Here is a 27,207-nt window from a genome sequence, read left to right on the forward strand (position 1 = left end):
AATGTTAATGATCGGAATGCTATCAGCCTCACAGATTGTTACTCTTACACCAAACCTCTTGCTGTCATTGACTCGGATGAGTTGAAAGAGCTTTCAACAGTCACCAGATGCAGCTGCTGCTTCCAACTCATTGTCACGCTTCAACCACCAGGCTTCTCGGTGCTTACGCAAACTTCGCACTATTTCATTACTTAACAGTCTTCGTTTGTGGTCAAACCCACGGTCACCAGAGTAGACTGATGTGCTTCAACGAGTTATAAAGGGCCTGCAGAAACTCAGTGCTTATGAGCGGGACGTATCGCGAGGCCGCAAGCGAATTTACTTGCCATTTTAGTGACATCATGCGGTTGCAGCCAACGCTCATCTATACTTGTCAGTGGGTTATTAGCCAGCCTTGAACTTATCTCGGCTCGCTGGCATCGGTCAGTTCAGAGAGATTAATTTGCTGGCTACTAAAACATAAGATTAGCGCAGGCAAGGGGATGATCAGGGTTCAGACAAATACTCTGAAACGGGGGCAGTTTTCCATACAACCGTGCCAGAGGTAGCTGGCAAAGATGTGGTCTATTTGAATCCAGGTTTAAGTTCCAGAGGGAGGGCACCAGGTATCACATCAGCAATGACTGTGTCTATAGTTGTTGGTGACCCGAACAACTCCCCTGTGATTCTAAACTAATGAGCTGTGCATTCGTGCCTCCAGCTAATACTACCATATCTATATGACGCAATATCTGTAAAACAATTAACTTGAGGTAAAACTCATCCTTGATCGTATGTAGGTTACAGTCTGTCGAAGCGTAGATGATGGCGAAAAGAAATTGTTGCTCACACCTATTTATTTTCATCTTTGTGGATATTTCCAATTTAACATCACAATGCCGACTGTTAGTGGTGATTCTGTCGATCAGTGCTCCCCCAGTCCTAGCTGTCATTGAGATGCAAACGTCAGAAAAATCCGAGGAAGTTGCCACAGGGTGCTTGAATAAACGTACGTGAAATAAGCTTCCCAAAGTGATAGATGGAGAGCCAATTTGTAGTGTTTCTAAAGACACAGCCAACCTCATCTGTTGTCCAACCTGAATTAGTGTGAGAACATTGAAGGAGGCTAGTTTGAATGATGTACGTGGTTTCAGAAAGACTGATTCAGTATTCATAGTCGGCGGTAGCATTTAACTTTTGATCACTCAATGAATCTAGGTCACTTAGATAGGACAGGGTCCACACTGTAGTCTCACTCATTAGCCAGTGATGCTTACTGATAACAGTTGAAATATTTTGAAATTAGTATGGAGAAATCACTTGTTTTAAATGGTACTGAAGTTAAACACGATACTCGTTAAAATCCTTAAGTGTAGCTTGAGGTTTGACCTTTACTCTAATTGAGTCCTCTACATATATTACTGATCATTGGATTATGAAAATTGTCTACAGTGATATCATTCAATTGTGGAGCGTTTTCGTTTTCCTTAAATTCACGTGTTTTTGCAGATGTTCTGGCAAAACAGAACTTTTGTTTTTCACCTAAATCATTATGTGCATCGTGTTAATTTAGATTTTCCATAATTCATGTTTCACTCTTATATTCTTTGCACGACTCCTTAGTACGTTTAACCATTTCCTTAAGGAAAAGTAAAAATGTCAGTAGAATTACTAGTGTATTCCCTGCCTAAGCTGTGAATCCATAATTTACAAAGTGTTTAAAATAATTATTGTATACTAGATATCTACCTCATTAACTTATTTCTTTAATCTCTTCTTCCGCAGAATTAGAAACATCACTGAATCGAAAATACACTTATTCAAGCCTACAAATATAATATATCCCACTATCTGAAGAGATAGTAATGATTTCTATGGCAGAGATTGTATCCACCAATAATTAAGAATATAATTTATTTCTACATTAACTCTGCTTTGCGTTTTTAATGTGTCACATTAGTTACGTTGAATTTAAAATATGACGTAACAGAGATTTATGGATGTATAATATACTTACAGTAAATTGTGGTACCTCTATTAAATATATAAGTTTGATATTCAGACATTGATACTTATTTACAGTCCATTATTTACAATGTAGATCCACAGATTTACAATATACTATAAATTAGTTAACAGATTTAATGGCGAAATGCATTAAATCTGTTTGATAAATTATTGATAATCCAATTATTGCTGGTAGCAGGTAGCAAAAGATCGTTCGTAAGAAAGATAATTTTTTTGTTTATATTTCTATTTAATGAGAAAATCAACGAGCTTAATTAAAGCATAAATTTATTTATTATCAGAATAGTAATATGCAAATGAAATTCCTATCAAATATGCTTATAAATATTGGATGAGTATAGAAGTAAACTTGGTTGATGACTTATTTATTCATCGTCTCTTTCGGAGATACCCTATGTGCCAAACACTGACTGTTATATGTGAAGATAACATCCCAGTTATTCAAGAAAGAAAACTTCAGACAACCCTAGTTTTTCATTATCTAAACATTAGATGGATAGTAGCTAGCAGTGGAGTCCAGGATTCACGTTTCGTCTTATTTAGGACGGATTTGTAAATATTAGTATGAAACCACTAAGACTGGTATTCTTCTGCAGTTGTAATCAGAGATGGACTGATATTTGCAGAAGAAACAGTCAAGGTCGAGACAATTGATTGTTATTTTGCAAATTAACTGTTTACTGTATGGTTATCAGATTGTCACCCACTCACGTTCTTGTTCACCACAGTATCATTAAGAGTAATACATTTTCGGTTTTCAAATATTTTCTTCAAATTTTCTTTCTTCTTAGCAAGACTTATTATTTATATTTATTTCTACTATCTACAACAGAACAGAGATCTGTAGTATTTCTTTATTGAACCTATTGATGTCAGTCGGTCACAACGTAGAACTTCATAGGCACGTTCATCAGTTCGAGTTGCCATACAACATAAGCACAGAGATGCAGTTGTCGATTCAAATCCCATAGTGGTAGAAGTAGTAAGAGTATAAGCAGTGATCGGAAAGATTAGGGTTTGAAGATGTTATTCAAGGAGTACAATCCAGTGAAATAAATTTGGAAAGAGGAAAAGATAGAGACACGAAGAATTCTGAAGATTAGATTTTGGCAGAATACAAAGAGTGTATGCACGTTCGCCATTGCAAACGATTTTGAGTCATGTCATTCAAGGTCTATAACCATCGGTCGCTATCATCTCGCGAATCCCAACCAGGTAGTCTACACCTATCAACATGGCTCGGTCCACTTGTCAGTGACTTCATGGATTTGTGCTACGTTTTAGCCTGGCCACTCCTAGCTTTCTTCCAACCTACTCCTACACCATAGAGCATTGCACGTCGGGGCAGTCGGTGGTTAGGCATACGTAACACGTGTCCCAGTCATCTCGACTGATGACGTTTCCCTACTTCACCAACCGATTCGCTATCATTACCTAGTACCCGTTTCCTAACAACTGCATTACTTATCCGATGGTCCCAGGATATACGAGCAATGGTTCGAAGACACCTATGATCGAATACTAGTAGCATACGAATATCCTCTACTCTTATGGGCCATGTTTCACTGTCATACAGTAGGATGGAACGAACTGCTGCACAGTAAACCTGTTCTTTGGTAGCTAGACGGATATCTCGCCTATGTCAAAAATGACGTAAGTTGGCGAAAGCTAGACGAGCCTTGTGTATCCGTGCTGAGATTTCGTCATACACCAGACCAGAAGGGCTGATGAGACTCTCAAGATAAGTGAAGCTGTCAACACGCTCAACTACTTCACTCTCTATCATTGGTTCAGATGCCGATGCAACCCAATCCTGAAGTGACATTTTTCTTTTCGAGGGTTAGAATCGCATCCCGAACATACCTGCATTGTTGCTTATAGTGGTCAGAAAACTGCATTTTGTCAGCGTCTTCACCAAATAGAACTATCTCATCGGCGTATTTTAAGTCATATGGTTCATATAGTTGAATTTACCACAATATTAAAGATCAAAACAAGTTAATACAAATAACTTTATTCAATATATACAAATGAAATTAAGAGGAAAGCCAATAATAATAATGATAATAATTCGTTTGAATTGTACGTTAAATATTATGTTCTGATGAGAAGAGAAAAAAAAGGGGTGTGTAAAAATGTTTTCTTTATTTATTCTTCTGATGACAAAACGGAAAAAGAAACCATCTTTCCATTCAATTCCTCAATTAACCGTTAGTTCATCTCATTTTCATCTTATTTATATTCATAGTAGTTTAACGTTGTAATTTAGAATTTGATTGTTCAATAATAGAACGATTATTATTTTTACGACGTAATTGATTAAATATTTCCCAAAATGTATTTTTAAATTGTCTTGACATAGCCAAATATACAAAAAAATTTGCTGGATAAGATAATATCACCAGAAAGTTACATATTTCAACAATCTAAAATAAAAGACGAGAAAACAAGATAATTATTTATTTGTTATAGTTGAATTGATGAGCCAATTGAGGCTAGACCACCAGGGAAAACCTGGAAGCGCTGGACGGCCGTTTTGTCCTATTGTGGGACTCCTCAGCAGTGCGCATACAAGATCCCGTCTCGCGAGATTCGAACCCAGGACCTATCACTCTCGCGAGACGGGATCTTGGGTGCGCATTACTGAGGAGTCCCACAATACGATGAAATGGTTGTCCAGTTCTTCCAGGTTTCCCATGGTGGTCAAGCTTCAATTGACCCGTGATCTCAACTACATAAACTTTTTAAATAGTTTATTTTATATTAATCAACAAACATATAGGAGTAGGATACAATGTATGAACAGTTTCATAATTAATCATATATAAAATAAAATTTATTTTGTCTCTTATAACTTGTGCCTGAGTGCCCTGTTTATGTATGACGTGACGATGCTGCCAATTAGAATATAGTGAATTATCGATCAGAGCTATGATACACAAAAGCGGAATGAGCAGTCTTGAGTACTTATCAGTCCTGCCTTCTGTCTAGCCCAGACAGTTAAGTCCAGAACACCAATAACAGCCTCTGAAATATGAATCATTATTCTCAAACATACTGGGTTTATACACCAAACAGACAGACCACATAGTACCATAAAATAGAAAACAACATTTGTACAAGATTTGGCCAAATGTGGCTGTGAATAGGGGGAACAGTTATTAACAGACTGGGTATAACTCAGGAATGGTAAATCGTACAGTGATAGTCTATGGGTCAAAACAAAGCTCATAATAAAAGGAACATGAATATGAATAGTTAATTTACTTAACGATTATACAATAGGAAATATACATATCATATTGGTCCAGAAACAGTCCTCAAAGTTACCATTCACAATTGTCTTCGGGATATAACATGTCCTTTGTTTCTATTCTTTATTGATGAATAACTATATTAAAGTTTATCACTAAAGCATGTCAGTATAATTTTTGACTGAAATTCAGAGTTTGACTATCATCTCAAGATTCGAGATGTATTGATTTGGTTATGATACTATTGCTTTTTTTATATTGATAATGATACAATGTATACCTAAGTCTTAAAAATACTACGTTATCTTCTATCCAGTGAGTTGATTTCAGTGTTAAAATAACCAAGTTTAAAATGATGTCATATACAAGGGATACTGATGTGAATAAAAGTAGTAATCGCTTTTGACTTTCAACGTTTCACATTATGGCATATGTATATTATCATGTATATACATTATATATGATATATTTTCCTTACTGAATGCTTGTTTGAGAGAAATAAATTCAGAGATCAAAGCTATGTTACTTAAACATGTTACAGTCTATAAATTTTAATGTCATCTGTATAAAATATCATTTATCGATACGAAAATAAACAGTGTAAGTTTATGGAAAATCCTAAGACATACATCACCAGGATGAAATATATTTTCCAAGAAAGTTTTGAATTCAAGTATCTAAACAAAAATATTATTTAGTCTGTTGTATAAGTATACAATATGTATTTTATAATCACGATGAAGCCCTCACTAAACCTTCGCTGCTTCTGTTTCAAACAAATGATTTGAAACTCGTGGTAAACTTTCATGTTTATATTACTAGAGATATAAATGTTGTGGTCAAACAAGCTGAATTCAAATAGTGGTGAAGCGGAGTGATAATTGAACGTGATCAAGATAGGAGGAATCTAAAGTGAGTAGTCAATACAATAGCTTCAGGCAGCTAAATAATACTGTTTAGGTCACTACTTCAAATTTAAGTGAACTAACGTGTTTTACGACTAGTAAATCGTTCGTGATGCATCCTGGTGTTTAGTAAGTTTACATGATATGTAATATGGTATCTTTAATTAGGGCATACTTCCTAAATCGATAGATCGTAAGGAAAACGGCTCTATTTGAGTAGGTTTATACTAACATAAAAGTGTTATATCGTGTGAACTCGTAATATATATATGAACGTGCAATAAGAGAGGTAGTGGATTTTATTGATCGGACGCAAATGATACTTGAAATCGTACGAGCAGTCTTGATTGCGTATCGGCCCTGCTACTGCCTAGCCCAGCTCGTTAAGTCCAGAACACAAATACAGCCTCGGCAATATGAATAATTATTTACAAACACACTGGGTTTTTATACAAACCAAAGTAATCAATAAACTGATTATAACTCAAGAATCGTATGATAATAAGTCAAAGGTCAAAATAAAGCTAATGATAAGAGAAATACGAATATGAATAGTTCAGTTACGTAATAATTGTACAATAGGAAATAGGCATATTACATTGATCCATAAATAGACCTAAAAGTTACCATTCGTAATTCACCAGGGGATATAACAAAAAGTAAATGTAATGTTTAGCTCTGTAGTATTTTTTAAAATTCTCTAAATGATGCAACTGAAATCTACTGTTATTGAGTAGCCTAAATTTCATAAATTTGACTTCTCAACAAAACAATCGATAACCAGATAGATAGCTTGAGTATAACTTCTTCAAATAACCAACTTCAAATTTATGAAGTTCATTTGAAAGTTCTAACAAAGCAAATGTCTACTGTTCACGATAGTTATTAGTTTTATTAAATCATATTTATCCGATAACACTATAGATAAAAGCTTTAGAATTATGGGAGCTCATCATCCTTAAAAGTCAATTTTCATATCCTTGAGGACAGCCGACGAGGTGTTACCTTAGTATGATGATGAAGCATCTTTGAATAAGCCAATTTCTCCCTAACTGATGTAAAGTAATAATCATTAGTAGTGTTGATTGGTAACTCAGATTGCAACTTTATTTGCCCTTAATATATTAAGCCTCATCTAATCCAATGACACACACTTAAATGTGCGATTTAATTGGAAATTATGAGTCATAGTATTTCAATAAAGTGTCCCACTCATCTCACTTTATGGAAATAGTCTCTTGTTTCAAACACCGTACATTTATAAAAACCAACTAAGCACTAGTACTAATGTTTTTATTACTGTATGTTAAATTTTTCTGGTATAGTCGTAAGGCGCTATCAGAAAACGTCGCCTCAAGATCAGTAGAACCTATAGGCCTATATTTATCACATGATAAAATCGTTTAACAAGTTTCAAGGCCCAGAATCCTTTCCGGTGTGCTCAATTATGTCTGAAGGGAATAATATATTTTAAGCATTTCCTTTGTATACACTCAAAGGCAACTTATATTTTAAGCGTTCTATCAATTGATTTTGTTTTGTTATCATAATTGATTTACTAATGTAATCTATCAACTCATGTATAAAGCTTTTGATTCCGCGTAACAACTACTTAAGTTATATTAATCACTTGACTAGACTAATTAAGCCAATATCACTTCCCTCAAATGGCCTTTAACTTATAATTAGAGCTAATTTAGTCTATTTTCATTGCGTTTATAATAATATTTATAAACATATAATTCAACCGTTGGTGTACTTTACAATCATATATATAAATTTATTCATTTGTAGGCCTGTTCCCTAAATGTAACTTTTTCAAAATTAGAGAAGAGCGTAATCAGATAACTATTATTTGACCATACGTCTATTTTGCCCTACTTAGTTCTATATATGGCTCTTCAATAGCTTACGGTCACACAACAAGCGATTCAGGTCAACTGTTGTTTTGTAACTTTAATGGATTAGTTTGTACAGGTTGATAATATTTATTTGTGGACTAGCAATTATATGAAGTATTCATATAGTATTTATTTATTCTTCTTGTGAACTAATTGTGATTACCCACGAAATTTAGACGTAAACTATATGTGTCCTTAAACTATATCTGGTTCATTTATTTAAAAAAATGAATTTTTCGGGAACTAGTCATACACACATGCGTTTCTCTTTAAAAAAATTACTACGGTTTCACTTATTTAGCTTTAAACTGTCAAGGTGTTACAAATAATTTGGTTTAAAACGTTTTGGATTCTGTTTTGAGTGCGTATGGCTTTATATCAACAATAACTTATGAGCCAGCTCTTATGAAACTGCTTCTTAAGATGAACTGCCAGTAAATTTCTTCATTTCAGTAGCAATCTGAAAAACCTATTGAGAAATAGGTATATTTAGGGAAAGATTTGCGTATTATTAAGTCAAGAATATATCACCAAATCAAGTCATCAATAAAACGTATCATGTATTTATAGGTTTTGTATTTTATATTAGAGACATTTCTTTGATCTTTTGGACACTAATATAACCAGCTGTTTAAATTTATTCGTCTTATGAAAATAATCAGAAAGGAGTTTTGTGGAGATATTAACAATTTAATAGTTGAATTCATCAGTCGAACCACCACAGCAAACCTGGAAGCATTGGACGGCCGTTTCGTCTTAGTATGGGACTCCTCAGTAGTTTCAGTGAGAATCTGTGACCAGTGGAGTTCATCTGGGTCTGCTGTGAGATAATAACTCGTTGAAGACAACAGAGGACGGTGGCGCAGTTTAGTGGATTGGTTGAAGTTAGACATTAACACGGTTGGATGCCATTTCAGTAGTCTAGAGGTTAAGCGTTCGCGTGCGAGACTGATGGGTCCTGGGTTCGAATCCCGCGAGTGGGATTGTGAATGCGCACTGCTGAGGAGCTCCATTCTAGGACGAAACAGGCGTTCAATGCTTCCAAGTTTCCAATGGTCGTCTAGCTTTAATTGACGAATGAATTCAACTATTAAACTAAGAGAATAAGTAAAAGCTTTTAATTTCACTCCCTAAAACTGTTCCACTCTATTATCTAGCCAGAAGAAAATTGTAGTTAAAAGTTGTTACTGGAATAATTCACATTATTTATTGTTAATTAATAGCTTTAAGCATAATATATTATAGATTTCTATCAAGACATAACATAAATTAATGGAGTTGTTTTCCCCATTAAGATGCTGTTTATTATATGAAAATTAACAAATAAATAGTTACATTACACAGTACCAATTTTCATGTAAATTTATCAAAAGAATAATTAGATTTAAGTTATTACCATGAAGAAAGTAACTAATTATTTTGTTAAAAATAAATTAATCTTTAAAAAGGGTAGTTATGTATGGTGGAATTGAGATAGATATACACATCATTTCAAGTTAATAATTTTCATTGTTATCAGTATGGGGATTTCTAGAGCTTGTACTGTTTTCACAGTTGAAATTACAAGTCGATCTAAGCTAAATCATCACTGAAAACTCGAAAGTACTGGATGGTCGCTTCGTTCTAGTATGGGGCTCTTCAGCATCCACGATCCCACACGTAGGACTCAAACCTAGGACCTACGGTATGGCACGCGAACACCTAACCTCTAGGATAGTGAACTGGGATCAAACGGTGTCAGTGTCGAACTCCAACCGACCCACTATATCGCGCGATCATTTTCCATTATTTTCGAATGGTAAATGTTTCATACCTTACACGGTTGAACTCTACTGGTCATTGCTTCTCACTAGTAAACCAGGGGTTTCATCTTGAAGTTAGTCACTAATAGACACATGATTGTTATCGGTACGGCGATTTATACTCATTTTACTGATTTAATGAATTGAAATAAAATAAATTCTGGTTGTAATTTGGTTACATTTTTCATTATTCACAATTGTATGGTTAGAACTATCAAAAGTTAACAATTTTATTTATGTTATTTTAGTTATGTTATTAAAACTTTATGTTTAGATAATAAGTCATTTGGTGAATATGATATAATTAACAGCTGTGAGTTTAGTTCCATTCATCCTATTTTTTTTTATCTATTTACTAACATTTCATATATTAAGATAGCCACAGACATTCAGCCTTAATTAGACCAGTTTGAGTAATTAGATGGAGTTTATATAATCGTCTTTTCTAATCTATAAATTATAGTTATAAATCTTTTACAAATGTACACTTGGTACACACAGATTACTATATAACAACCGTACTTACTTACTTACTTAAGTCTGTTACTCTTCATTGAGCAGCATAAGCCACCCACCAGGATTCTTCATTCAAATCTGTCCTGGACAATTCTTTCCACTTGTTTGCAGCTGCTATTCATCCTTTTCATGTCTGCTTCCAATTCTCAAAGCAGTGTGTTCTTTAGTATTCCTCTTTTCCATTACCCCATAGGGTTCCAAGTCACGGCTTGCCTCATGATGCAGTTTGATGATTTCCTCAATGTGTGTCCTATCCACTTCCAACGTCTTTTACTAATTTCCTCCTCAACTCGAAGCTGGTTTTTTCTCCTCCACAGTAGACTGTTACTGATGGTATCCGGTCAACGGACATTCAGTATCTTACGTAGACAATTGTTTATAAATACATGTACAGTTATGATGGTTGTAGTAGTTCTCCAAGTTTTAGCTCCTTACAGTAGAACTAACTGTCTTGGTGTTCGTATTGAACATTCTCATTTTGATATTGGTTGAGAGACTGTTGTTTTGAGTTCCATATGTTCTTCAACTGTAGGAATGGTGACCTTACTTTGCCAATCTCCACCTTTACGTCTGCATCAGATCCTTCTCGTTTATCGATGATGCTGTCCAGATAGGGGCGTGAATGTTTCCACATCTTCCAAAGTTTCTCCATCAAGTGTGATTTGATTGGTGCTCTCTATGTTATATTTGAGGATCTTGCTTCTTCTCTTATGTATGTTGATGCTTACTGATGCAGAGGCTATTGTTGCTACACTGATAGTCTTCATCTTCGTTTGTTGGTATGTATTTGATAGAAGAGCCAGGTAATTTGCGAAGTTCAAATCGAATAGTTGCATCCAACTTGTCCATTGTATTCCATGCTTTCCCTCAGATGTGGAGGTATTCATAATCCAATCAATTACCAGAAGAAAGAGAAAAGCGAGGGAGCGAGAGACAGAGAATGTCAGCAGGCTTGTCTGACGCCGGTCCTCTCTTCGAATGCATCTACCAGTTGTCCTCCATGCACCACTATTCAGTGCAGTTCATTGTATGAATTCCATATGATGTTGACGACCTTTTCAGGTAAACCATAGTACTGGAGAAGTTTCTATAATGTCCTCCTATCCACACTGTCAAACGCTTTCTCAAAATCAAGGAGGTTGATATATGGTGACGAGTTCCATTCAACTGATTGTTCAACGATGATCCGTAGTGTGATGATTTGGTCTGTGCATGACCTATGCTTACGGAATCCGGTTTACTGATCGCAAAGTTGAGCGTCTACTGATTCTTTCATCCTGTTCAACAACACTCTGTTGTGAATTCTTTAAAATGTTATTCAATAAAACACTAGCAAATAAATGATAGTAACCAATATTTTTTAATTATCGTCAGGATTAATAAATAATCCATTTATGAACTATTCATATTGAAAATCTTCCCATTTCATAGTTTCGTGATAAATTTTAAAAATTTACTTATAAATTAGACATTTATGCAACTAATTAGTTTCTTCAGTCACATGAAACCTCAAAAATAAAATAAAAATCAGAAATAATGCAACACACTTGCCAAGTATAGTCTTATGTACTCAGAGTTGAAAACAGATTGTTTAGACGTAAGTTAACAATGTAATTTATCTGTTTAAGTCGATGTAAACTGAGATCGATTCTAATTTGCCATCGATTAATTAAAAGCTGAGTATCTGAATTCGTTAACCCTTGTTTGATTATTTAAAGAAATAATATTTGATGGTTATAGCATATAATTTATAAGTAAGAAACTAATCACAAAATTTAATTGGATTTCATTTAAATGAAACCATAAGACTTCCTCTATCAATATAGAGTTTGGTGATAATGACAGAATTTTTATGGTTCATATATCATGAACAGATAGTATTTAGACCCTTATTGAAAATCTGAAAGCACACAAGGACTGTTTTATCCTAATACAAGACTCCTCAAAAGTATTCATCCACAGCTCCATGTTAGAGTCATCCGATAATTCCAGGTTTTCAATAGTGCTCTGAATAAGATTAGTCAGTGATTTAAAAACGATGGAAATCTTTATATAAAATGATTTAATTATGCTTTCAAACTAGACTAACTGCTAATCATTCTCAGCATCGTGTATATTCTTGAAGAAAAGGTATCGGAATTTAATACAACTAAACGTCTGAAGAAACGATGTAGTTTATATGTAAGATCAATCAGAAAATTCAACCTGATTATTGATAATACTAAATTTGTTATAAATCTTTTGATATCCTAACAGTAACTTATGAAAATTTGTATTAAAAAGAAAACACTTCAAATAACTATGTTTTAAATAATAACAAAAGATGACATAAACAAAATTTAGGAGGTTATTAGAAAAATCACTTGATATTGTTTACTTGAATTATCTTATTAATGTTTAGGACTGTAATTGATCAATCTGTTATTGGCATATGTACATACCATGTGTATTACCTCGATATTGCCTGAAGTCATAATCATTATAAGAAAAGACGAATAGTGGCTAGCAGTGGAATCCAGGATGCGCGTTTCGTCCTATTTTTGGGACTCGTCAGCTGGATTTACCTGCATTTCAGAGTTGATGTTTACTCTGCGACTAGAACCCAGTATCTTTCGCTTCAAAAGTCATCGCGTTATCCACTCAGCTACTGAGTTCTGATAGCCACTTGCTTGTGCAATGAGGTGAAGTTTGAATTCACTTGATATTGTTTACTTGAATCTTCTCATCAATGTTTAGGACTGTAATTGATCAGTCTGTTATTGGCATATATACATACTGTGTGTATTGCCTCGATATTGTATTAATTCACAAGCATTATAAGTAAAGGTGGATAGTAAACAATAACTCTGAAATGCAGTCACATCCAGCTGATGAGTCCTAAAATAGGACGAAACACGTGTCCTGGATTCCACTGCTAGCTACTATCCATCTTTGGTTATTAAAAAAATATTTAACTTTAGGTGAAATATACTGAAATTAAATAATTTTGTTAGTATCCTCGTGAGTTTCTTCATAATGGTTTCTGATATCGATTCATGGAATTTTTCATCTCTATTACCTTTAATTATTGTAATAAAAATATTTTAATCATCTTATTTCATTCACATTATGATCCTTTGCCAACTTATTAATTTTACATGGCTTTCTATATATATATATATATATATATATACGCACAATATTTTATTGTTATTATTCATATTGCGCAATCCTTCTATTACATCATCATGTTCATTCCTTGTTCGTATGTCCTAACAGAACTAATATTTTAACAAAAATTTCCACTTATACCTATGGCTGTATAGCTTGATAATAAATTCGTTGAAAAAAGATCCTTTCGCTTAACTTCTTGTTTTTAGTAATAGTTATTTGTATAACTTTTAACTTAATTAAAAATACACTTTTCATGTACAGTTGTACAATCCTAACAAATGTTCCTTGATACTTATTTCTTCTAAATTATGATTTGCATTCAGTTGAAGAAGTGTGTTTCGATGGAATATCAGGCATTTCAGTCATCTAAACAAGTTTTATTCATTTGAAAATATGATTCATAGACTTCTTTGACAAGATAAATTAAGTGCTCAATAAATATATCTTCAAATCTCTTCAAAGATAATATGGTAAGAAACGATACTCAATAAGTATCATGAAACTAGACATATTACTAAAAGTGTTTGATTTTCATTCAGTATAGATTAGAGAAAGATAACGTCACCGAAGTTTTATCATTATCAACTCATCGAGCAATTACATATTGAATGATTTCACTTATTCATTTGTAGGAATTACATTAGCTGGATGATAAAATAGATATTGAGTAATTCTATGAACAGAAAAGATTTTATTTAGATAAGTTGATAAAAACTTTTAGAAAAGGTAGAGGGTTGCAAATATCCAAGAGGTTTTCCGGGTGCATTACAAAAAAAGAGAAGTTTTTAATAGCTACAAATAAATCTTTTGTTATACAAAAACCAAGGGTAATCGTTTAAGTATATTCATTTTTATATCCTAAACTTATTTTGTTTATCTACACATCTTACCAGTGATTATTATTATTGTTATTATCATCACACCTGCTAGCCTTTTAGAGAAATTTATCATCCACCCCCAATCTACCACATCTGACCTAATTCAGATTATTCTACATATTACGTAATTTCTGATTTGTAATCCCATTGTTCTATCTCACCCTATGTCAACTATATTTATTCTGATCATTTATCTTACGATTTTATTTCACTTATAAACTGATTCAAGTTAACACTTCATATTAATCATCCCATCATTAACGATTTGATTTGATTTTACATGACAAACACTCCTTGATTCACATGTTACAGTTTCTTAAATGATGTACTCTGCTTTAAAATTGGCCAATCTTCTTTTTTGGATTATCGATTTGGATATATAATTGCAGAACCTGATGAGAAATTATTGAAAAGAATATTCTTCGTTCAGATAACTGTGTTTCATTGTGATTCGTTATGTTTTAGTTAGGCTCACTTCTATCTCCTAGGACCTTAATCATTAGGAAAAATGGTATAATAATACACACACAAAGATAACGACTGGAAATATATGAATCGCCGACGGTTATTAGTGATATATATATATATATATATATATATATATATATATATATATATATATGGTAAGCAAAGATGGACAGTGGCTAGCAGTGGAATACACGACGCGCGTTTCGTCCTATTTGGAATTCGTCAGCTGAATGTACCTGCATCACAGCGTTGATGTTCATTCTCGGACTCCAACCCAGTACCTTTCACTTCAAACGCCATCGCGTTATCCACTGCTAGCCACTATCCATTTTTGCTTACCATGCTTGTGAATTTAGGCTATATCGAGGCAATACGCACAGTATACACATATGCCAATTAGAGACTGACCAGTTGCAGTCCTAAAACATCAATGGGAAGATTCAAACAAACAATACTAAATGAATTTATATATATGTTTCACGGAATTTCACTTAAATTAAAACTTGTCTTCCATTCAAGTAAACTTCATGAAATATAAATGATGAATAGATCAATGTAAATTGTTACAATAAACTATTCCCATCAAATGGATAATTATAATATATTAAATTTATTATTTGATCGATTTCACGTTACCATGACAATGATTTTTTCTTCCATATAGAATATGTTTTTTACTGAATTGTATTTTTGATGGATCAACAAAACAACTTTATCTATATAAGAAACCATAGTTTCATATCATTCCCTTCAGAATATTCTATTGTATTTAATATATTAAAATAAACATTTTCAATTCTTTTTTTTAAATCTACTTTATGTGTATACATAAAAAAAAACAAGCATAGAATCAACTGTCATTAAATAACAATAATTTTGTCAGATAAACAAATAAATAAATGAATGTTTAAACGAAATAAAATGATTTTTATTTTTATTTTTTGAATTAAAAAAATAAAAAAACAACAACAGAAAAACTTATTTTCATTGACATAGACTACTTATCAAATTGATACAGAAGTAATATATATTTAAGTGATAATATCTATTACTTTTAAAGAATTGACTAATGTGATATCAGTTAGTAAATATATATTGATGTATATATCGAGAGATAGTGATATAGAGAGAGAAGGAGGGAGTAGAGGTAGTGAGTTACATACATCCTGAGGTAACAATATTAACCTTAAGAAATGAAATGGGCAATAATAATAATAATGATAATATATGAAAATTCCCACATGACTAAAATTTGAATATAAATATATCATTTCTATATAAGTCATTGCCTCAAAATAAGCTTTTTATATATTTTTCATCTATTAATGAAGTAAGAATAAGATTTTAGAGGATAAGAAGGAACAAGTGAAATTGATTTATTTGACATTAAATTTAATTTTTTTGTACTGGAAATAAATATGGGATTTATTTATTGTATTCGAGATGTTTGCCAATAGATGATAAACAATTTCATTGTCTTTGACACTATATTTAATGCATATCCCAGAGGCTATCCTCATTCTGATAATCTGCTTTAGTTAATTTATGAGTAGTTTTAAGGATGGTTAGATTAAAAATTAAATACAATCAACAAGGATAGAATCTTTTTATTTTTTGATAGGATGTTTAGTATACGTTAGAAATGATCCTCTACTAGCGCATAATGATAAGATAACCAATCATATGAGTAATTTTCATTGAATCATAAAACTATAACTTACATCATTACACTTAAATGAATGTAACTTAGTATGATGATGTTTTCCTGTAAACATTATTTGTAAGCTATGCTAAAATATAAGTGATATCAAAATATAGGAAAATATAGGCAACCTAGTCCAAGCTTTTTCAAGGAAATATAATCAAACATCAAAATTATCGAATATAAATAGGTACATGGTTCTTCGGTTCATTGTACACTGAATAGGTCATTCAATCAGAGTTAAAAAATGTCTAAACTAGGTATATATATTAGTGTGTAAGAGATTTGTGATGTGAAATGATATGTGTACAATAAACCGAAGAACCATATACCTATTTATATTCGATAATTTCGATGTTTGATTATATTTTCTTTAAAAAGATTGAACCAGATTGTCAGGCGAAACGTTGGATTTACTTAAAAATTCATTCGTTGAGATTTTACAAATATATTATTCCTATTTCATGTCTTACATCAACTCGGAGCCCGAATACTGTGAAAATATTCTCTCTAATTTAGGCGAAAGTTATTGTATATGATATCAAAATAGATTAAAGCCAATCATAATGAATAATAATTAAAATACGGCTTATGGAATCGATGATAAATAAATAGAGTAAAAGTAATTATGTAAGTATCAACTATTTTAGCAAAATAAAATTGACATATTTAGAACAATGAAAACTAGTCATTTATGTTGTAGGCGTTAGATTACATTAGAACTCTTATCTAACCAAGGGAAGCGAAATCCGACTCACACGTCCTCGTCGTGCCTCCTGGATCATGGCACTGATCCCATGCACTAAAGTGAGCAGTAACACGGGTGGTAGAGATCGGCTCAATCAACCACCTTACCTATACTCACAAATGATTACGAATGCTACAAAGAGTCATTGCATAATTATTGCTGGTTCAAAAAGATGGAAAAATGAGTCTGCTAAAAAAAGAATGAAAGTCTTATATAATGATTCTGCGTAAGCAATGCAAAAACAGCTATTGCGCTCCTGTAGTTGTGCCGTGCTTCGATGTACCACTCTTCTCCAGAAGGGCCTACTAGGTTCACCATGTTCCTCCCTTTCTCTCATCTAACCATAAGCAATTTGGAACCTAGTGTAATTGTAGATCAGCTTAAATTACATTACCAAATAAAATATTGAATAATAAAGTGTATAATGAGAGTATCAAGAAAATAGAAACATTAGCATTGTAAGCGATATAAATAACTAACCTGGAAGAGAATACATGTTTTGAGAAAAAAGAATGAGTTAATGGGTATAGATGATTGTTTCCAAAAATTAATGTAAGATTAGATAACGACAAGTGGAAGATCAACACCAGGAAGGAAAACTGATTAATCGAATAAATTAATATAAATCGAACTCTTACCAAATGGAGTGGTAAAATATTCATCACGTTCACTTCATCTATATATATAAAGAACAGACTTTTACAATAACATTATTGTAAGTCAAAAACTATGAAGCTTTTTTGTTTAAGGATACAAATCCATCCCCAAATACATACTTTCATATTCGAAAATAGGGGAGAATACCAACCAACTATTTTTCTCATAGTGATTTATACTTTTACAGTTAGTAATAATTCACTATGCGAAATGGTAATTCATACATAAAATTTTTCTTTAGCATTTTAAATTATTATCGTTATCATTCGTAGATACTAGTGTTAAAGTGCTAATCTTTATAGATCCTCATCTGGACAACTTTAAGCTCAAATTATGGAGACATTTACCTAAATGCTTTATAAATACGTAAGTTAGCTTGATTTGATCTTAAATGACTCTATACTTGTATGAGAGGCTTTCAACAATTCGATTAAACTTTTGATGATCACATACATGTATTACCATTGTTTGTACATGGTTTTTAGTTATCTTGACATGGAAATATTTAAGATTAACTACAGCTAACAAAATAAAGGGAAATCGATTTCACTTTGTATAACTTTTGTTCTTTTAATACTAGTTATATCAAAGTATTTAGCTGCTAATTCAAACAATACAGATAACAATGTTTCTGTTAACAGAATTAATGTTTAGGGAAATGAACACTTTTAAATAATGCCATTCATTTTAGTAAGTAATAGTTTTACTAACTGTTTATCTTGATTCAAAAAGTTTTTAAATTTTTGGTGTTTCATTGTCAGATCTACTGTGAAAAGTGATAAGCATAATACAGCCAGTTTGTTAACTTGTGTAAATCAACTGAGACTATCGATTTTTTCGTACTATTACAAAACTGTGATTGCATTATTAGACTTATAACAATTCTTTGACTGCTAAAAATATGTTTCTAATTCTTTTCAGTGTTATACTGATCGTTTTTATAATGTTTTGATATGACTGAGTAATCATGTTTTACATTGTATGTTTTGTACGGAGATATACTATTTTGTGAATGATGTTCTGAATTAATTATGCAAGACAGTTTTCTTGATATGATTCCATGAAACAATTTGATTGTGACTATATGACTAATGATAAGTGTTTATATAAGTCAAAGGAATAATACATTTTTGTAATCCTTTTTCTTCAAATAAGAGCAAATAATGCCAATTAGTGGTAATTAAAATTAAGTAATTTTTAGAGCTTTTACCTTATGTAATTTTTTATAATTCAAGGATAACTTTCATCACGAATGAATGACAGTTGATTAATTTTCGAGAGTTCAGCAAGAACTGTATACTGTTTTTCCTTTGTTTTTACCTCTTTAACTCGTAAGAATACTAAACCTACTTAGTCATTTATAGTTATATGACCATATAATCATTATGCTGTAGATGGGTTATCAGAAGTTTCATTAGGAAATCTCTAGTTATTCAGTTAAATAATAAATGAGGTAGCAATCCATCAGACTTCATCACAAATCCACATAAATAAATGACATAAATCATTGGATCCCAAATTGATGAGTAATAAAATTTGAGATAACTGAATATTCAAAAATGAACAATGTTTGAGAGAATAATTGCTTTCAATAACTTCATCATCAGGCTCTACAGTTATAAGTCCATAATTATGATATTTTACAAAGACCAAAATGAGGCATGTATTAATGAATTTGACAATGTTATATGTTGAAAATGGTGAATGTTCGCATCTGTTACGACACATATACTTCAAAATTGTGTTATTTGTAAATTAGAAAGGTTATTTAATAAAGGTCAAAATGATTTGCAGTAAAGTGTCCAGTCACAATCTATATAATAGTAATATAGCAAAAATGAAAATGCAAAAGTCGTGTGAATAAAACTCATAGCAGGAGAATTTCATGTTGTCATTCGAGATAATAATGATAGATAGTAATAGTAATCATAATAAGATTGTGTGAATATAATACATAATAAGAGGAGTGTTATCAAGGTAATTACGATAAACGATTCGGGAATGATGGATGTGAAGATTAAGATAGAGGTAGTCAAAAAAAGAGAGGGGGAAAGGTTTATAATATTCGGTTTAGGTATCTTGTGATCCATTCGTAGGCCAAGGTAAAGATAGATTTATTGAACTTTATCTTAAATGAGATCATTAATGAATACGATAAAAGAATTCTTGAAGAAAATAAATAGAAGCTTAAAATTGAATTATTTTCACTTATCCGAGCACTGATGTCATTTAGTAACAAAGAATTAGTTATTCTTCTATGGTCTATCGATTAAGTGCTCGCGCCCGAGACTGGTAGGTACTGGGTTCGAATCTCGCTCGCGTGCGGGATCGTGGATGCGTACTGTTGAGGAGCCCCACAATAGGACGAAACGACCGTCCAATGGTTGTCTAGCTTCAATTGACTCATGATTTCAACTATATAAAATTACTAAAATCTCCACAAAATCCCCTTCTGATCAATTTTTATTATTGTCAATATTAGAACGAGAAGTTCGGGAAAAATTAAGCGCCGAGTGTGGAGAAGTCATTATATGTGAAAATTATATTTAAAATAATCTCAGCGATCGAAATTTAAATAATTCGAACGTTTCGCCCAACTAACTTATCTGAAGATGTCCATACAAGTTAATTGAACGAAACGTTGGAATTATTTAAATTTCAATCGCTAAGATTGTTTCACATATAATAAATTTTCTATTCACTTCACAAATAATAACTAATATACCAATAAAGAAAGAAAAAAAACAAAACAAACACTCTATTGTATAAGAACTTTCATCTAAATTAGAGTGAATAGTTTCACAGTATTTGGGAGCCGAGTTGATGTAAAACATTAAATAGGAAGAATATATTTGTAAAATCTCAACGAATGAATTTTTAAGTAAATCCAACGTTTCACCTGGCAATCTGGTTCAAGCTTTTTCAAGGAAATATAATCAAACAATAAAATTATCGAATATGAATAGGTAGTACATGATTCTCCGGTTCATTGTATATTGAATAGATCTAACAATCAGCGTTAAAAAAACACTCTATTAATTAATAAAATATTAATTACTTACTTGATAAAATGCTGATGATGGATAAATATCAAATAATGTAATAAATGCATAAATACATAAACATATTGTAGTTGGTATTTCTGTCAATAAAAATATTCCTAATATAACAAGCATCATTTTGGATGTAGAATCTGTATCTGTTAAATGATTACGTAATAATTTATTATTATTAGTATTATTATTAGATGATGATGATGTTGGTAATGAGATTGAATGAAATTTTATATGAATTTTATTAATTGATTGATTAGTGATTAATTGATTTTCATTATTTAATAAAGTTAATTGATTTTTTTCATTAGATTGATTAAATTTTTCTATTTTATTGATTTTTTTATTATTAATCAATGAATTTTTATTATTTTTATAAAATGATAATGAATTATTATTAGTATTATTAATATTATTATTATTAATTTTTAATAATTTTTGTCTATTTTTTATAAAACGTTTTAATGCTATAATTAATAAACCAGTTAATATAGTTAACATAATACATGGTATTAAATTAACAATTAATACACGTATTAATAATAATGTAAAAAATGTTGTTTGATTCATTGGTGTACATTTCATTAAATTAATTTTTTGAAATCTTATATAATTATAATAATTTATATTTTCAGTTGTATTAAATATATATGAAATATATTGAGAATCAATGAAATATTCTGATATTGATAAAGATGAGTTGATGGGGATAGATGATGATGATGGTGATGATGATGTCGGTGATGTTGGCGATGATGATGATGATGATGTTGGTGATGAGGATGATGATGACAAGAAACAATATTCTAATGCATTAATAAAATGCATTACAATCATATGTGGTAATTGTAATAATAAACCAGCTAATATAGTTAATATAATTAATAATTGTACTGATTTCCATTGACATATAAAAATATAATTAGCTTTTAATGGATATTGTATATAAATAAATCTTTGTAATGCTAATAATACTGTTAACCATATTGATGATGTATGACATACTGTTGGAAGTATTGTAGTTAAATATGTTACACTATAACCTTTGAAAATAGTTAAATTTTTTGTAAATATATTACTTGTTAAAAAACATAAATAAATTGGTAATGGTAATAATACCGTTAATAAATCACATATAGCTATACCTAATAAAATAATATTAGTTGAATTACGCATTGTTGGATAAGTTAATATAATTGATATTAAACAATTTGTAATAATTGTAAAGAATATTACAAATGGTTGTACATATGTTTGTAATATATTACGTAAATAAAAATTGGATTGAAAACTTGTTACAGGTGAACAATAGGACATTAATGATGTACCATGGAAATTAATATATTGTTCAAATAATGGTAAACTATTTAATCTAAAATTATTGATTGCTGTTATATTTGGTATTGAAGAATAATGTATTGAATTGATTTGAGTATTTAAATATATAGCGGTATTTGCTGCATTGATCAAATCCTAAAACAGAAAAACAAAAACGGTTAAAAGAAACATAATGTGATCCGATACTTAGTTACCACAGCTCCTTTTAGAGTCTTTCTAAGGGGTATTGGGTAAAGGAAAAAGGTAGGGAATGGAGTTAGTAAACTCATCCTTTAAAAAAGAACCGTGCTAAAAAAACTTCAATGATATCATGGGCTAAACTTCAAAATATGATAACAATGCAATTTCAAGCTTAATAGATGATTGGTTCGAAAATAGTAGGTTTTTGGAAGAATCATATTACTCATTATCCCGTTTATTAATTTAATTGATACTATAATTTCTCTAACTTTGCAGGAATATGAGAATTTAGGTTTTAAATTGGCTTTATCGATTTTATTAGATCACTAGTTAACTAATAAACTATAATCATATAATTAAGAAGACCTCAAATGGTTAAATTAAAAGTTACTATTCACTAATAAACTATCGTCGCTACCACCAGCTTTTAATGATATATTCTTGTTATTGTAAATAGAATTTGTGCTGAATGCTGAAGATTAACGAGATTAATAACAACTATCTCTGTCTAAGATAAATTCAATTTGGGAACAAACTGTATACTTTGGTGATTTTCAGATATCATTAGTCTAAATAACAGTTACTTTTCCACCAGCGAGATAATCTGAGATCTATCGAACCATCAGTGTAATAATGATCTATGTAGTCGGTGAAGTAAGCAGCAGGACAGTAAGTAATTGGCTACAATAGAAAATTCGATTAATTTATTTCGAATCTATTGTACTCATAATAAGATCATGTATATCGTAACCTGTGTCATGAGATAGCATATATTTTCACAAGAAGAAAAGTCCAAAATAACGACGAAATATTGGTTCACTGATCGATCGCTCTTTAGTTGAGATACGTTTGTGATAAGAACTGCTTCTAACTTTCAATTATTATGTCTCTTCTTGAATTTAACTGCCTTTTTAATTATCATGGTACTTGAAAATTCTTTAACAGATGGTTAGCAGTTTCCTTCAAATCCGAAATAATATAAATTTTTAGCCGTAGTCGATGTTTTTCATTACTAAACTGTAATAAAATTCATAAGAAAAAGATGTTATTTTATATATTATCTCATTTATTCTACCTGATTTAATAGATAAATATCACTTGTACTGTTCATTGAACAAACTGGAACCGACATACCGGTCAGATGAAAATACTTTTCGGCTTGGAGATTAAAATTTCAACTTACAGCTATACATCTAAAATTTAAAAAGAATATGAATTCGGTAATCAAAAAAATGAAAGTAATACTTGTAAAATCTTTAACGATTGAAATAAAAAGTTGTCCCGACTTTTTTCTCTTCACTCAGAAAAGAGTTTCTTCAATGTAACAACTTAAATTACTGAATAGGGCTACAAAACAACTTAACAAGTCATGTTAGAATGCTGAATATGGGTTTGTAAAGTGAACAAATGAATTCAAATGAAGTATATGTACGCATGCGTATTGAGTTCTTATGTGAAAATTAATATTCATTTATGACCTTAGACCAGGGTCGGGAATAATTTATTCTTTTTGTATGATAGCGGCAAATTATACTTCTCAGAATATATGCGGATTGCTAAAAATGCAAACATATACAATGTATGTATGTTTTTGTTGTTATGTCAGTCAAATTAGTTTTCAAAGACATCTCTGGACGTAATAGATGACTAGACAACCGGATGTACGTCATTATTATCTACAATATGAGTTAAAAAGGGTGTAGGAGTGATAGATTATTATTTATTTACGTATTATTTATTAGTTTTCACAATGTAGTCAAGTGTACTCTATCCCATCCAGATAAACTGTTTAAGTTTATCAACAGATGTAAATCTTCGTCCTTTAGTCTGTCATTTATAAGATTCCGTACCATTTTGGAGGATTTTTGTTCTTATTAGTAAATGGGATCATGCTCTCACTATTACCATTCATACATAACATTCATTTAGACAAAAATAGACAATTCCCTACTACTATAAACATATGAAATTACTTGAGATATCTTCCTCGTGAATCTCTATTCTAGGAAATCAGTAAATCAAACCAAAAACAGATATGTAAGTTTATTTTAGATTGTTAGGTTATCTCATTTCACACAAGGTATGCATTTGTTTATTCGTATTTTAAAGTAATGGTAGACTTAAACAGACATGTATATCCTTTTTCCATAAACCTAGGATAGTATAAATAAAATGATATCGTCAAACAAATGTACATCATCTACTGAACATATCGTAAAGATAACATTTGTTGAAAAAAGTAATAATAGATCTCACTCTATTCCAAATTGACAATAATGTTAACAAACATCAACTTGATGCATGTACAGAAATGATTATTTTGACATTGATGCACATTTTGCTAAACTATCTATACTTTGTTAGAGACAGTTTTAGTAATTAAAAAAAAAGGAAACTAACAATATTAGTTTCATTGACATTTTTATAATTCATTTCCTGTCATTTATGTGATATATTAAGTCAGACGTTAGGAAATAGTCAGTCATTTTGGTGCCATAAATGACAGGCTACATGGTTCAAATGAAATATGATTACTATCTGTGGCGTAATGGATATTGTTAACTGAATTATGCTTATTATTTAATATATTCATTTTGTCAATGTCTTATTTATTCAAACTAGTTAATAAGCTATATAGAAGTACATAATGCTGCAACAAATATCTTGCTCTGTGTCTAATCATAGTGATTTTTCTTCACTTTCAAAGTCACTCTTCTATGATAGATAGAATACGAAGTTTATTCAGTGATACTGCGATGGACGCGAATGTGGGTGGGGACGACCAATTGTGTATCTTAGTAAAATATAGGAACCTAACACCAAATACTTTATTTGCAAATTTCTGTAATTTGTCCTTCACATTCTATATGATTCTTCAAGTTCACAATTCCCTTCTACTTTCTCTTGTGCTCTCTTCAACTAGATTTTCTTAGTCTTCTGTTGCCAGGGTTTTTTTCACTTCCTAATGGTGTTATATGTTACTTATGTCTCTCGACATAAGTAGCATACACCACAATATTACAAAGTCCAATGGATTTCAGGTACTGGCTAGTTATACAGTGATAATGTGTGTTTCATATCTTGTTTAAAAACCTGTAAATTCATTTATAAACTAGTTTTTGTACGCAACTACAAATACAATACTTAATCTTGTGACTATTATTTAATGTTTTTTCAGGAATATTTATTAAGGAAATCTTTTTCCAACTTACAAAAAGAAGATAAATAAAGGTATCTTGTATCAGATATGATGTTATTCATTGTTAAACTTTTTTTCTATAATAGTGTAAGTATTGGTTGCTTTTTAGTAAACTAATCGGGATTTTCAATCTGATTGATTTCAAATATAATCTATGTTACTATTCATGGGAGTTTTTGAAGTTAATTACATGGTCTAATTTCAATTGAACAACCATTGAAAACTGTTGTTTGACCCTTCTTAGTTTTAAATGAATGATTAGCTAAAATTAGTCTGTAATGTTAATTGTAATAATCTAATTTTCAGAAGGGGTTTTGTGGAGATTTCAGTATTTTCAGAGTTGAAATCATGAGCCAATTGAAGCTAAACCACCATGGAAAACCTGGAAGCACTGGACGGCCTTTTCATCCTATTACAGGACTCCTCAGCAGTGCGCATCCACGATCCCGCCTCACGAGATTCAAACCCAGGACCTACCAGTCTCGCGCCAGAGCACTTTAACCGATAAACCACTGAGCCGTCATCCATCGGTGTTAACGTCTAACTTCAACCAATACACGAAGTTGGGCAACCGTTCATCATTGTTTTCAGGGAGTTAGAAACAATTTCTTCTTACAATGTATTGATTAAAACATTTATTACAAGGGGGGGTCGTGGCCAGTGGAGCTAATCCATGTCAGGTAGAGACAGGTATCTACCTCAGTACATTGGAAGTTGGTTGCGCAATTTCGTGGATTGGTTGAGGTTAGACATTAACACCGTTGGATGCCAGCTCAGTGGTCTATCGGTTAAGGGCTCCGGCTCGAGACTGGTAGGTCCTGGGTTCGAATCTCGCGAGAGCGGGTTCGTGGATGCGCACTGCTGAGGAGTCCCATAATGGGACGAAACGGCCGTACAGTGCTTCCAGGTTTTCGATGGTGGTCTAGCCTCAATTGACTCATGATCTTAACTATAAAACATTTATTTATAGCACCATGTGATTTCTTCGATTGATTTGATCTTTAAAAGCAATACATAATCATTTAACTACATATTCAGTTTCGGAAGATAAACATACCGAATTTTTTAATTAGTACTGCCACAAGGAGATTGAATTGAAGCAAGGGTACATTTAACATGTGCATGACGGATGAAAATTGATAAGATTTTCTTCTTCGAAGTTCATTGGACCTGAAAAATAGGATAAAAATACTAATTGTATCAAATCTATTTTTTGATACAGTTTTATTGGAATTCGACATTCTCATACGAAACCTAGTCATCAGTGAGTTGATATCTCACAACAGACCTGGTCATACTCCACTGGTTACTGCTTCTCTCTAGAACTCCAGGAAATACCTGATGGTCTAGCTTCAATTGACTCATGATCTCAACTATATAAAATTACAAAAAAATCTCCATAAAACCCCTTTTGATAATGATCATATGCTCACTAGTGATTGGTTC

The 27,207-nt window shown here is 31.6% G+C and overlaps 1 protein-coding gene and 1 non-coding gene across 2 annotated transcripts; one reads left to right on the plus strand and one right to left on the minus strand.

Annotated features, from left to right (window-relative positions):
* Positions 1-8,485: 8,485 nt before the first annotated feature.
* Smp_194740 (putative g-protein coupled receptor fragment) lies at positions 8,486-23,673 on the minus strand (the record flags this gene model as incomplete). The annotated part of the gene is made up of 4 exons (XM_018795049.1): positions 8,486-8,536; positions 16,606-16,674; positions 21,876-22,517; positions 23,638-23,673. 4 exons carry the CDS (start codon positions 23,671-23,673, stop codon positions 8,486-8,488), a joined length of 798 nt encoding a protein of 265 aa, XP_018649400.1.
* A 2,859-nt stretch (positions 23,674-26,532) lies between these two features.
* Positions 26,533-26,604, plus strand: Smp_tRNA_01228_Pseudo_CGA.1.1. Its single transcript has one exon. It is a non-coding gene (tRNA).
* The last annotated feature ends 603 nt before the right edge of the window (positions 26,605-27,207 follow it).

Source organism: Schistosoma mansoni, chromosome 1, assembly GCF_000237925.1.
Source record: "Schistosoma mansoni strain Puerto Rico chromosome 1, complete genome".
In the NCBI taxonomy this organism is placed as follows: Eukaryota; Metazoa; Platyhelminthes; class Trematoda; order Strigeidida; family Schistosomatidae; genus Schistosoma; species Schistosoma mansoni.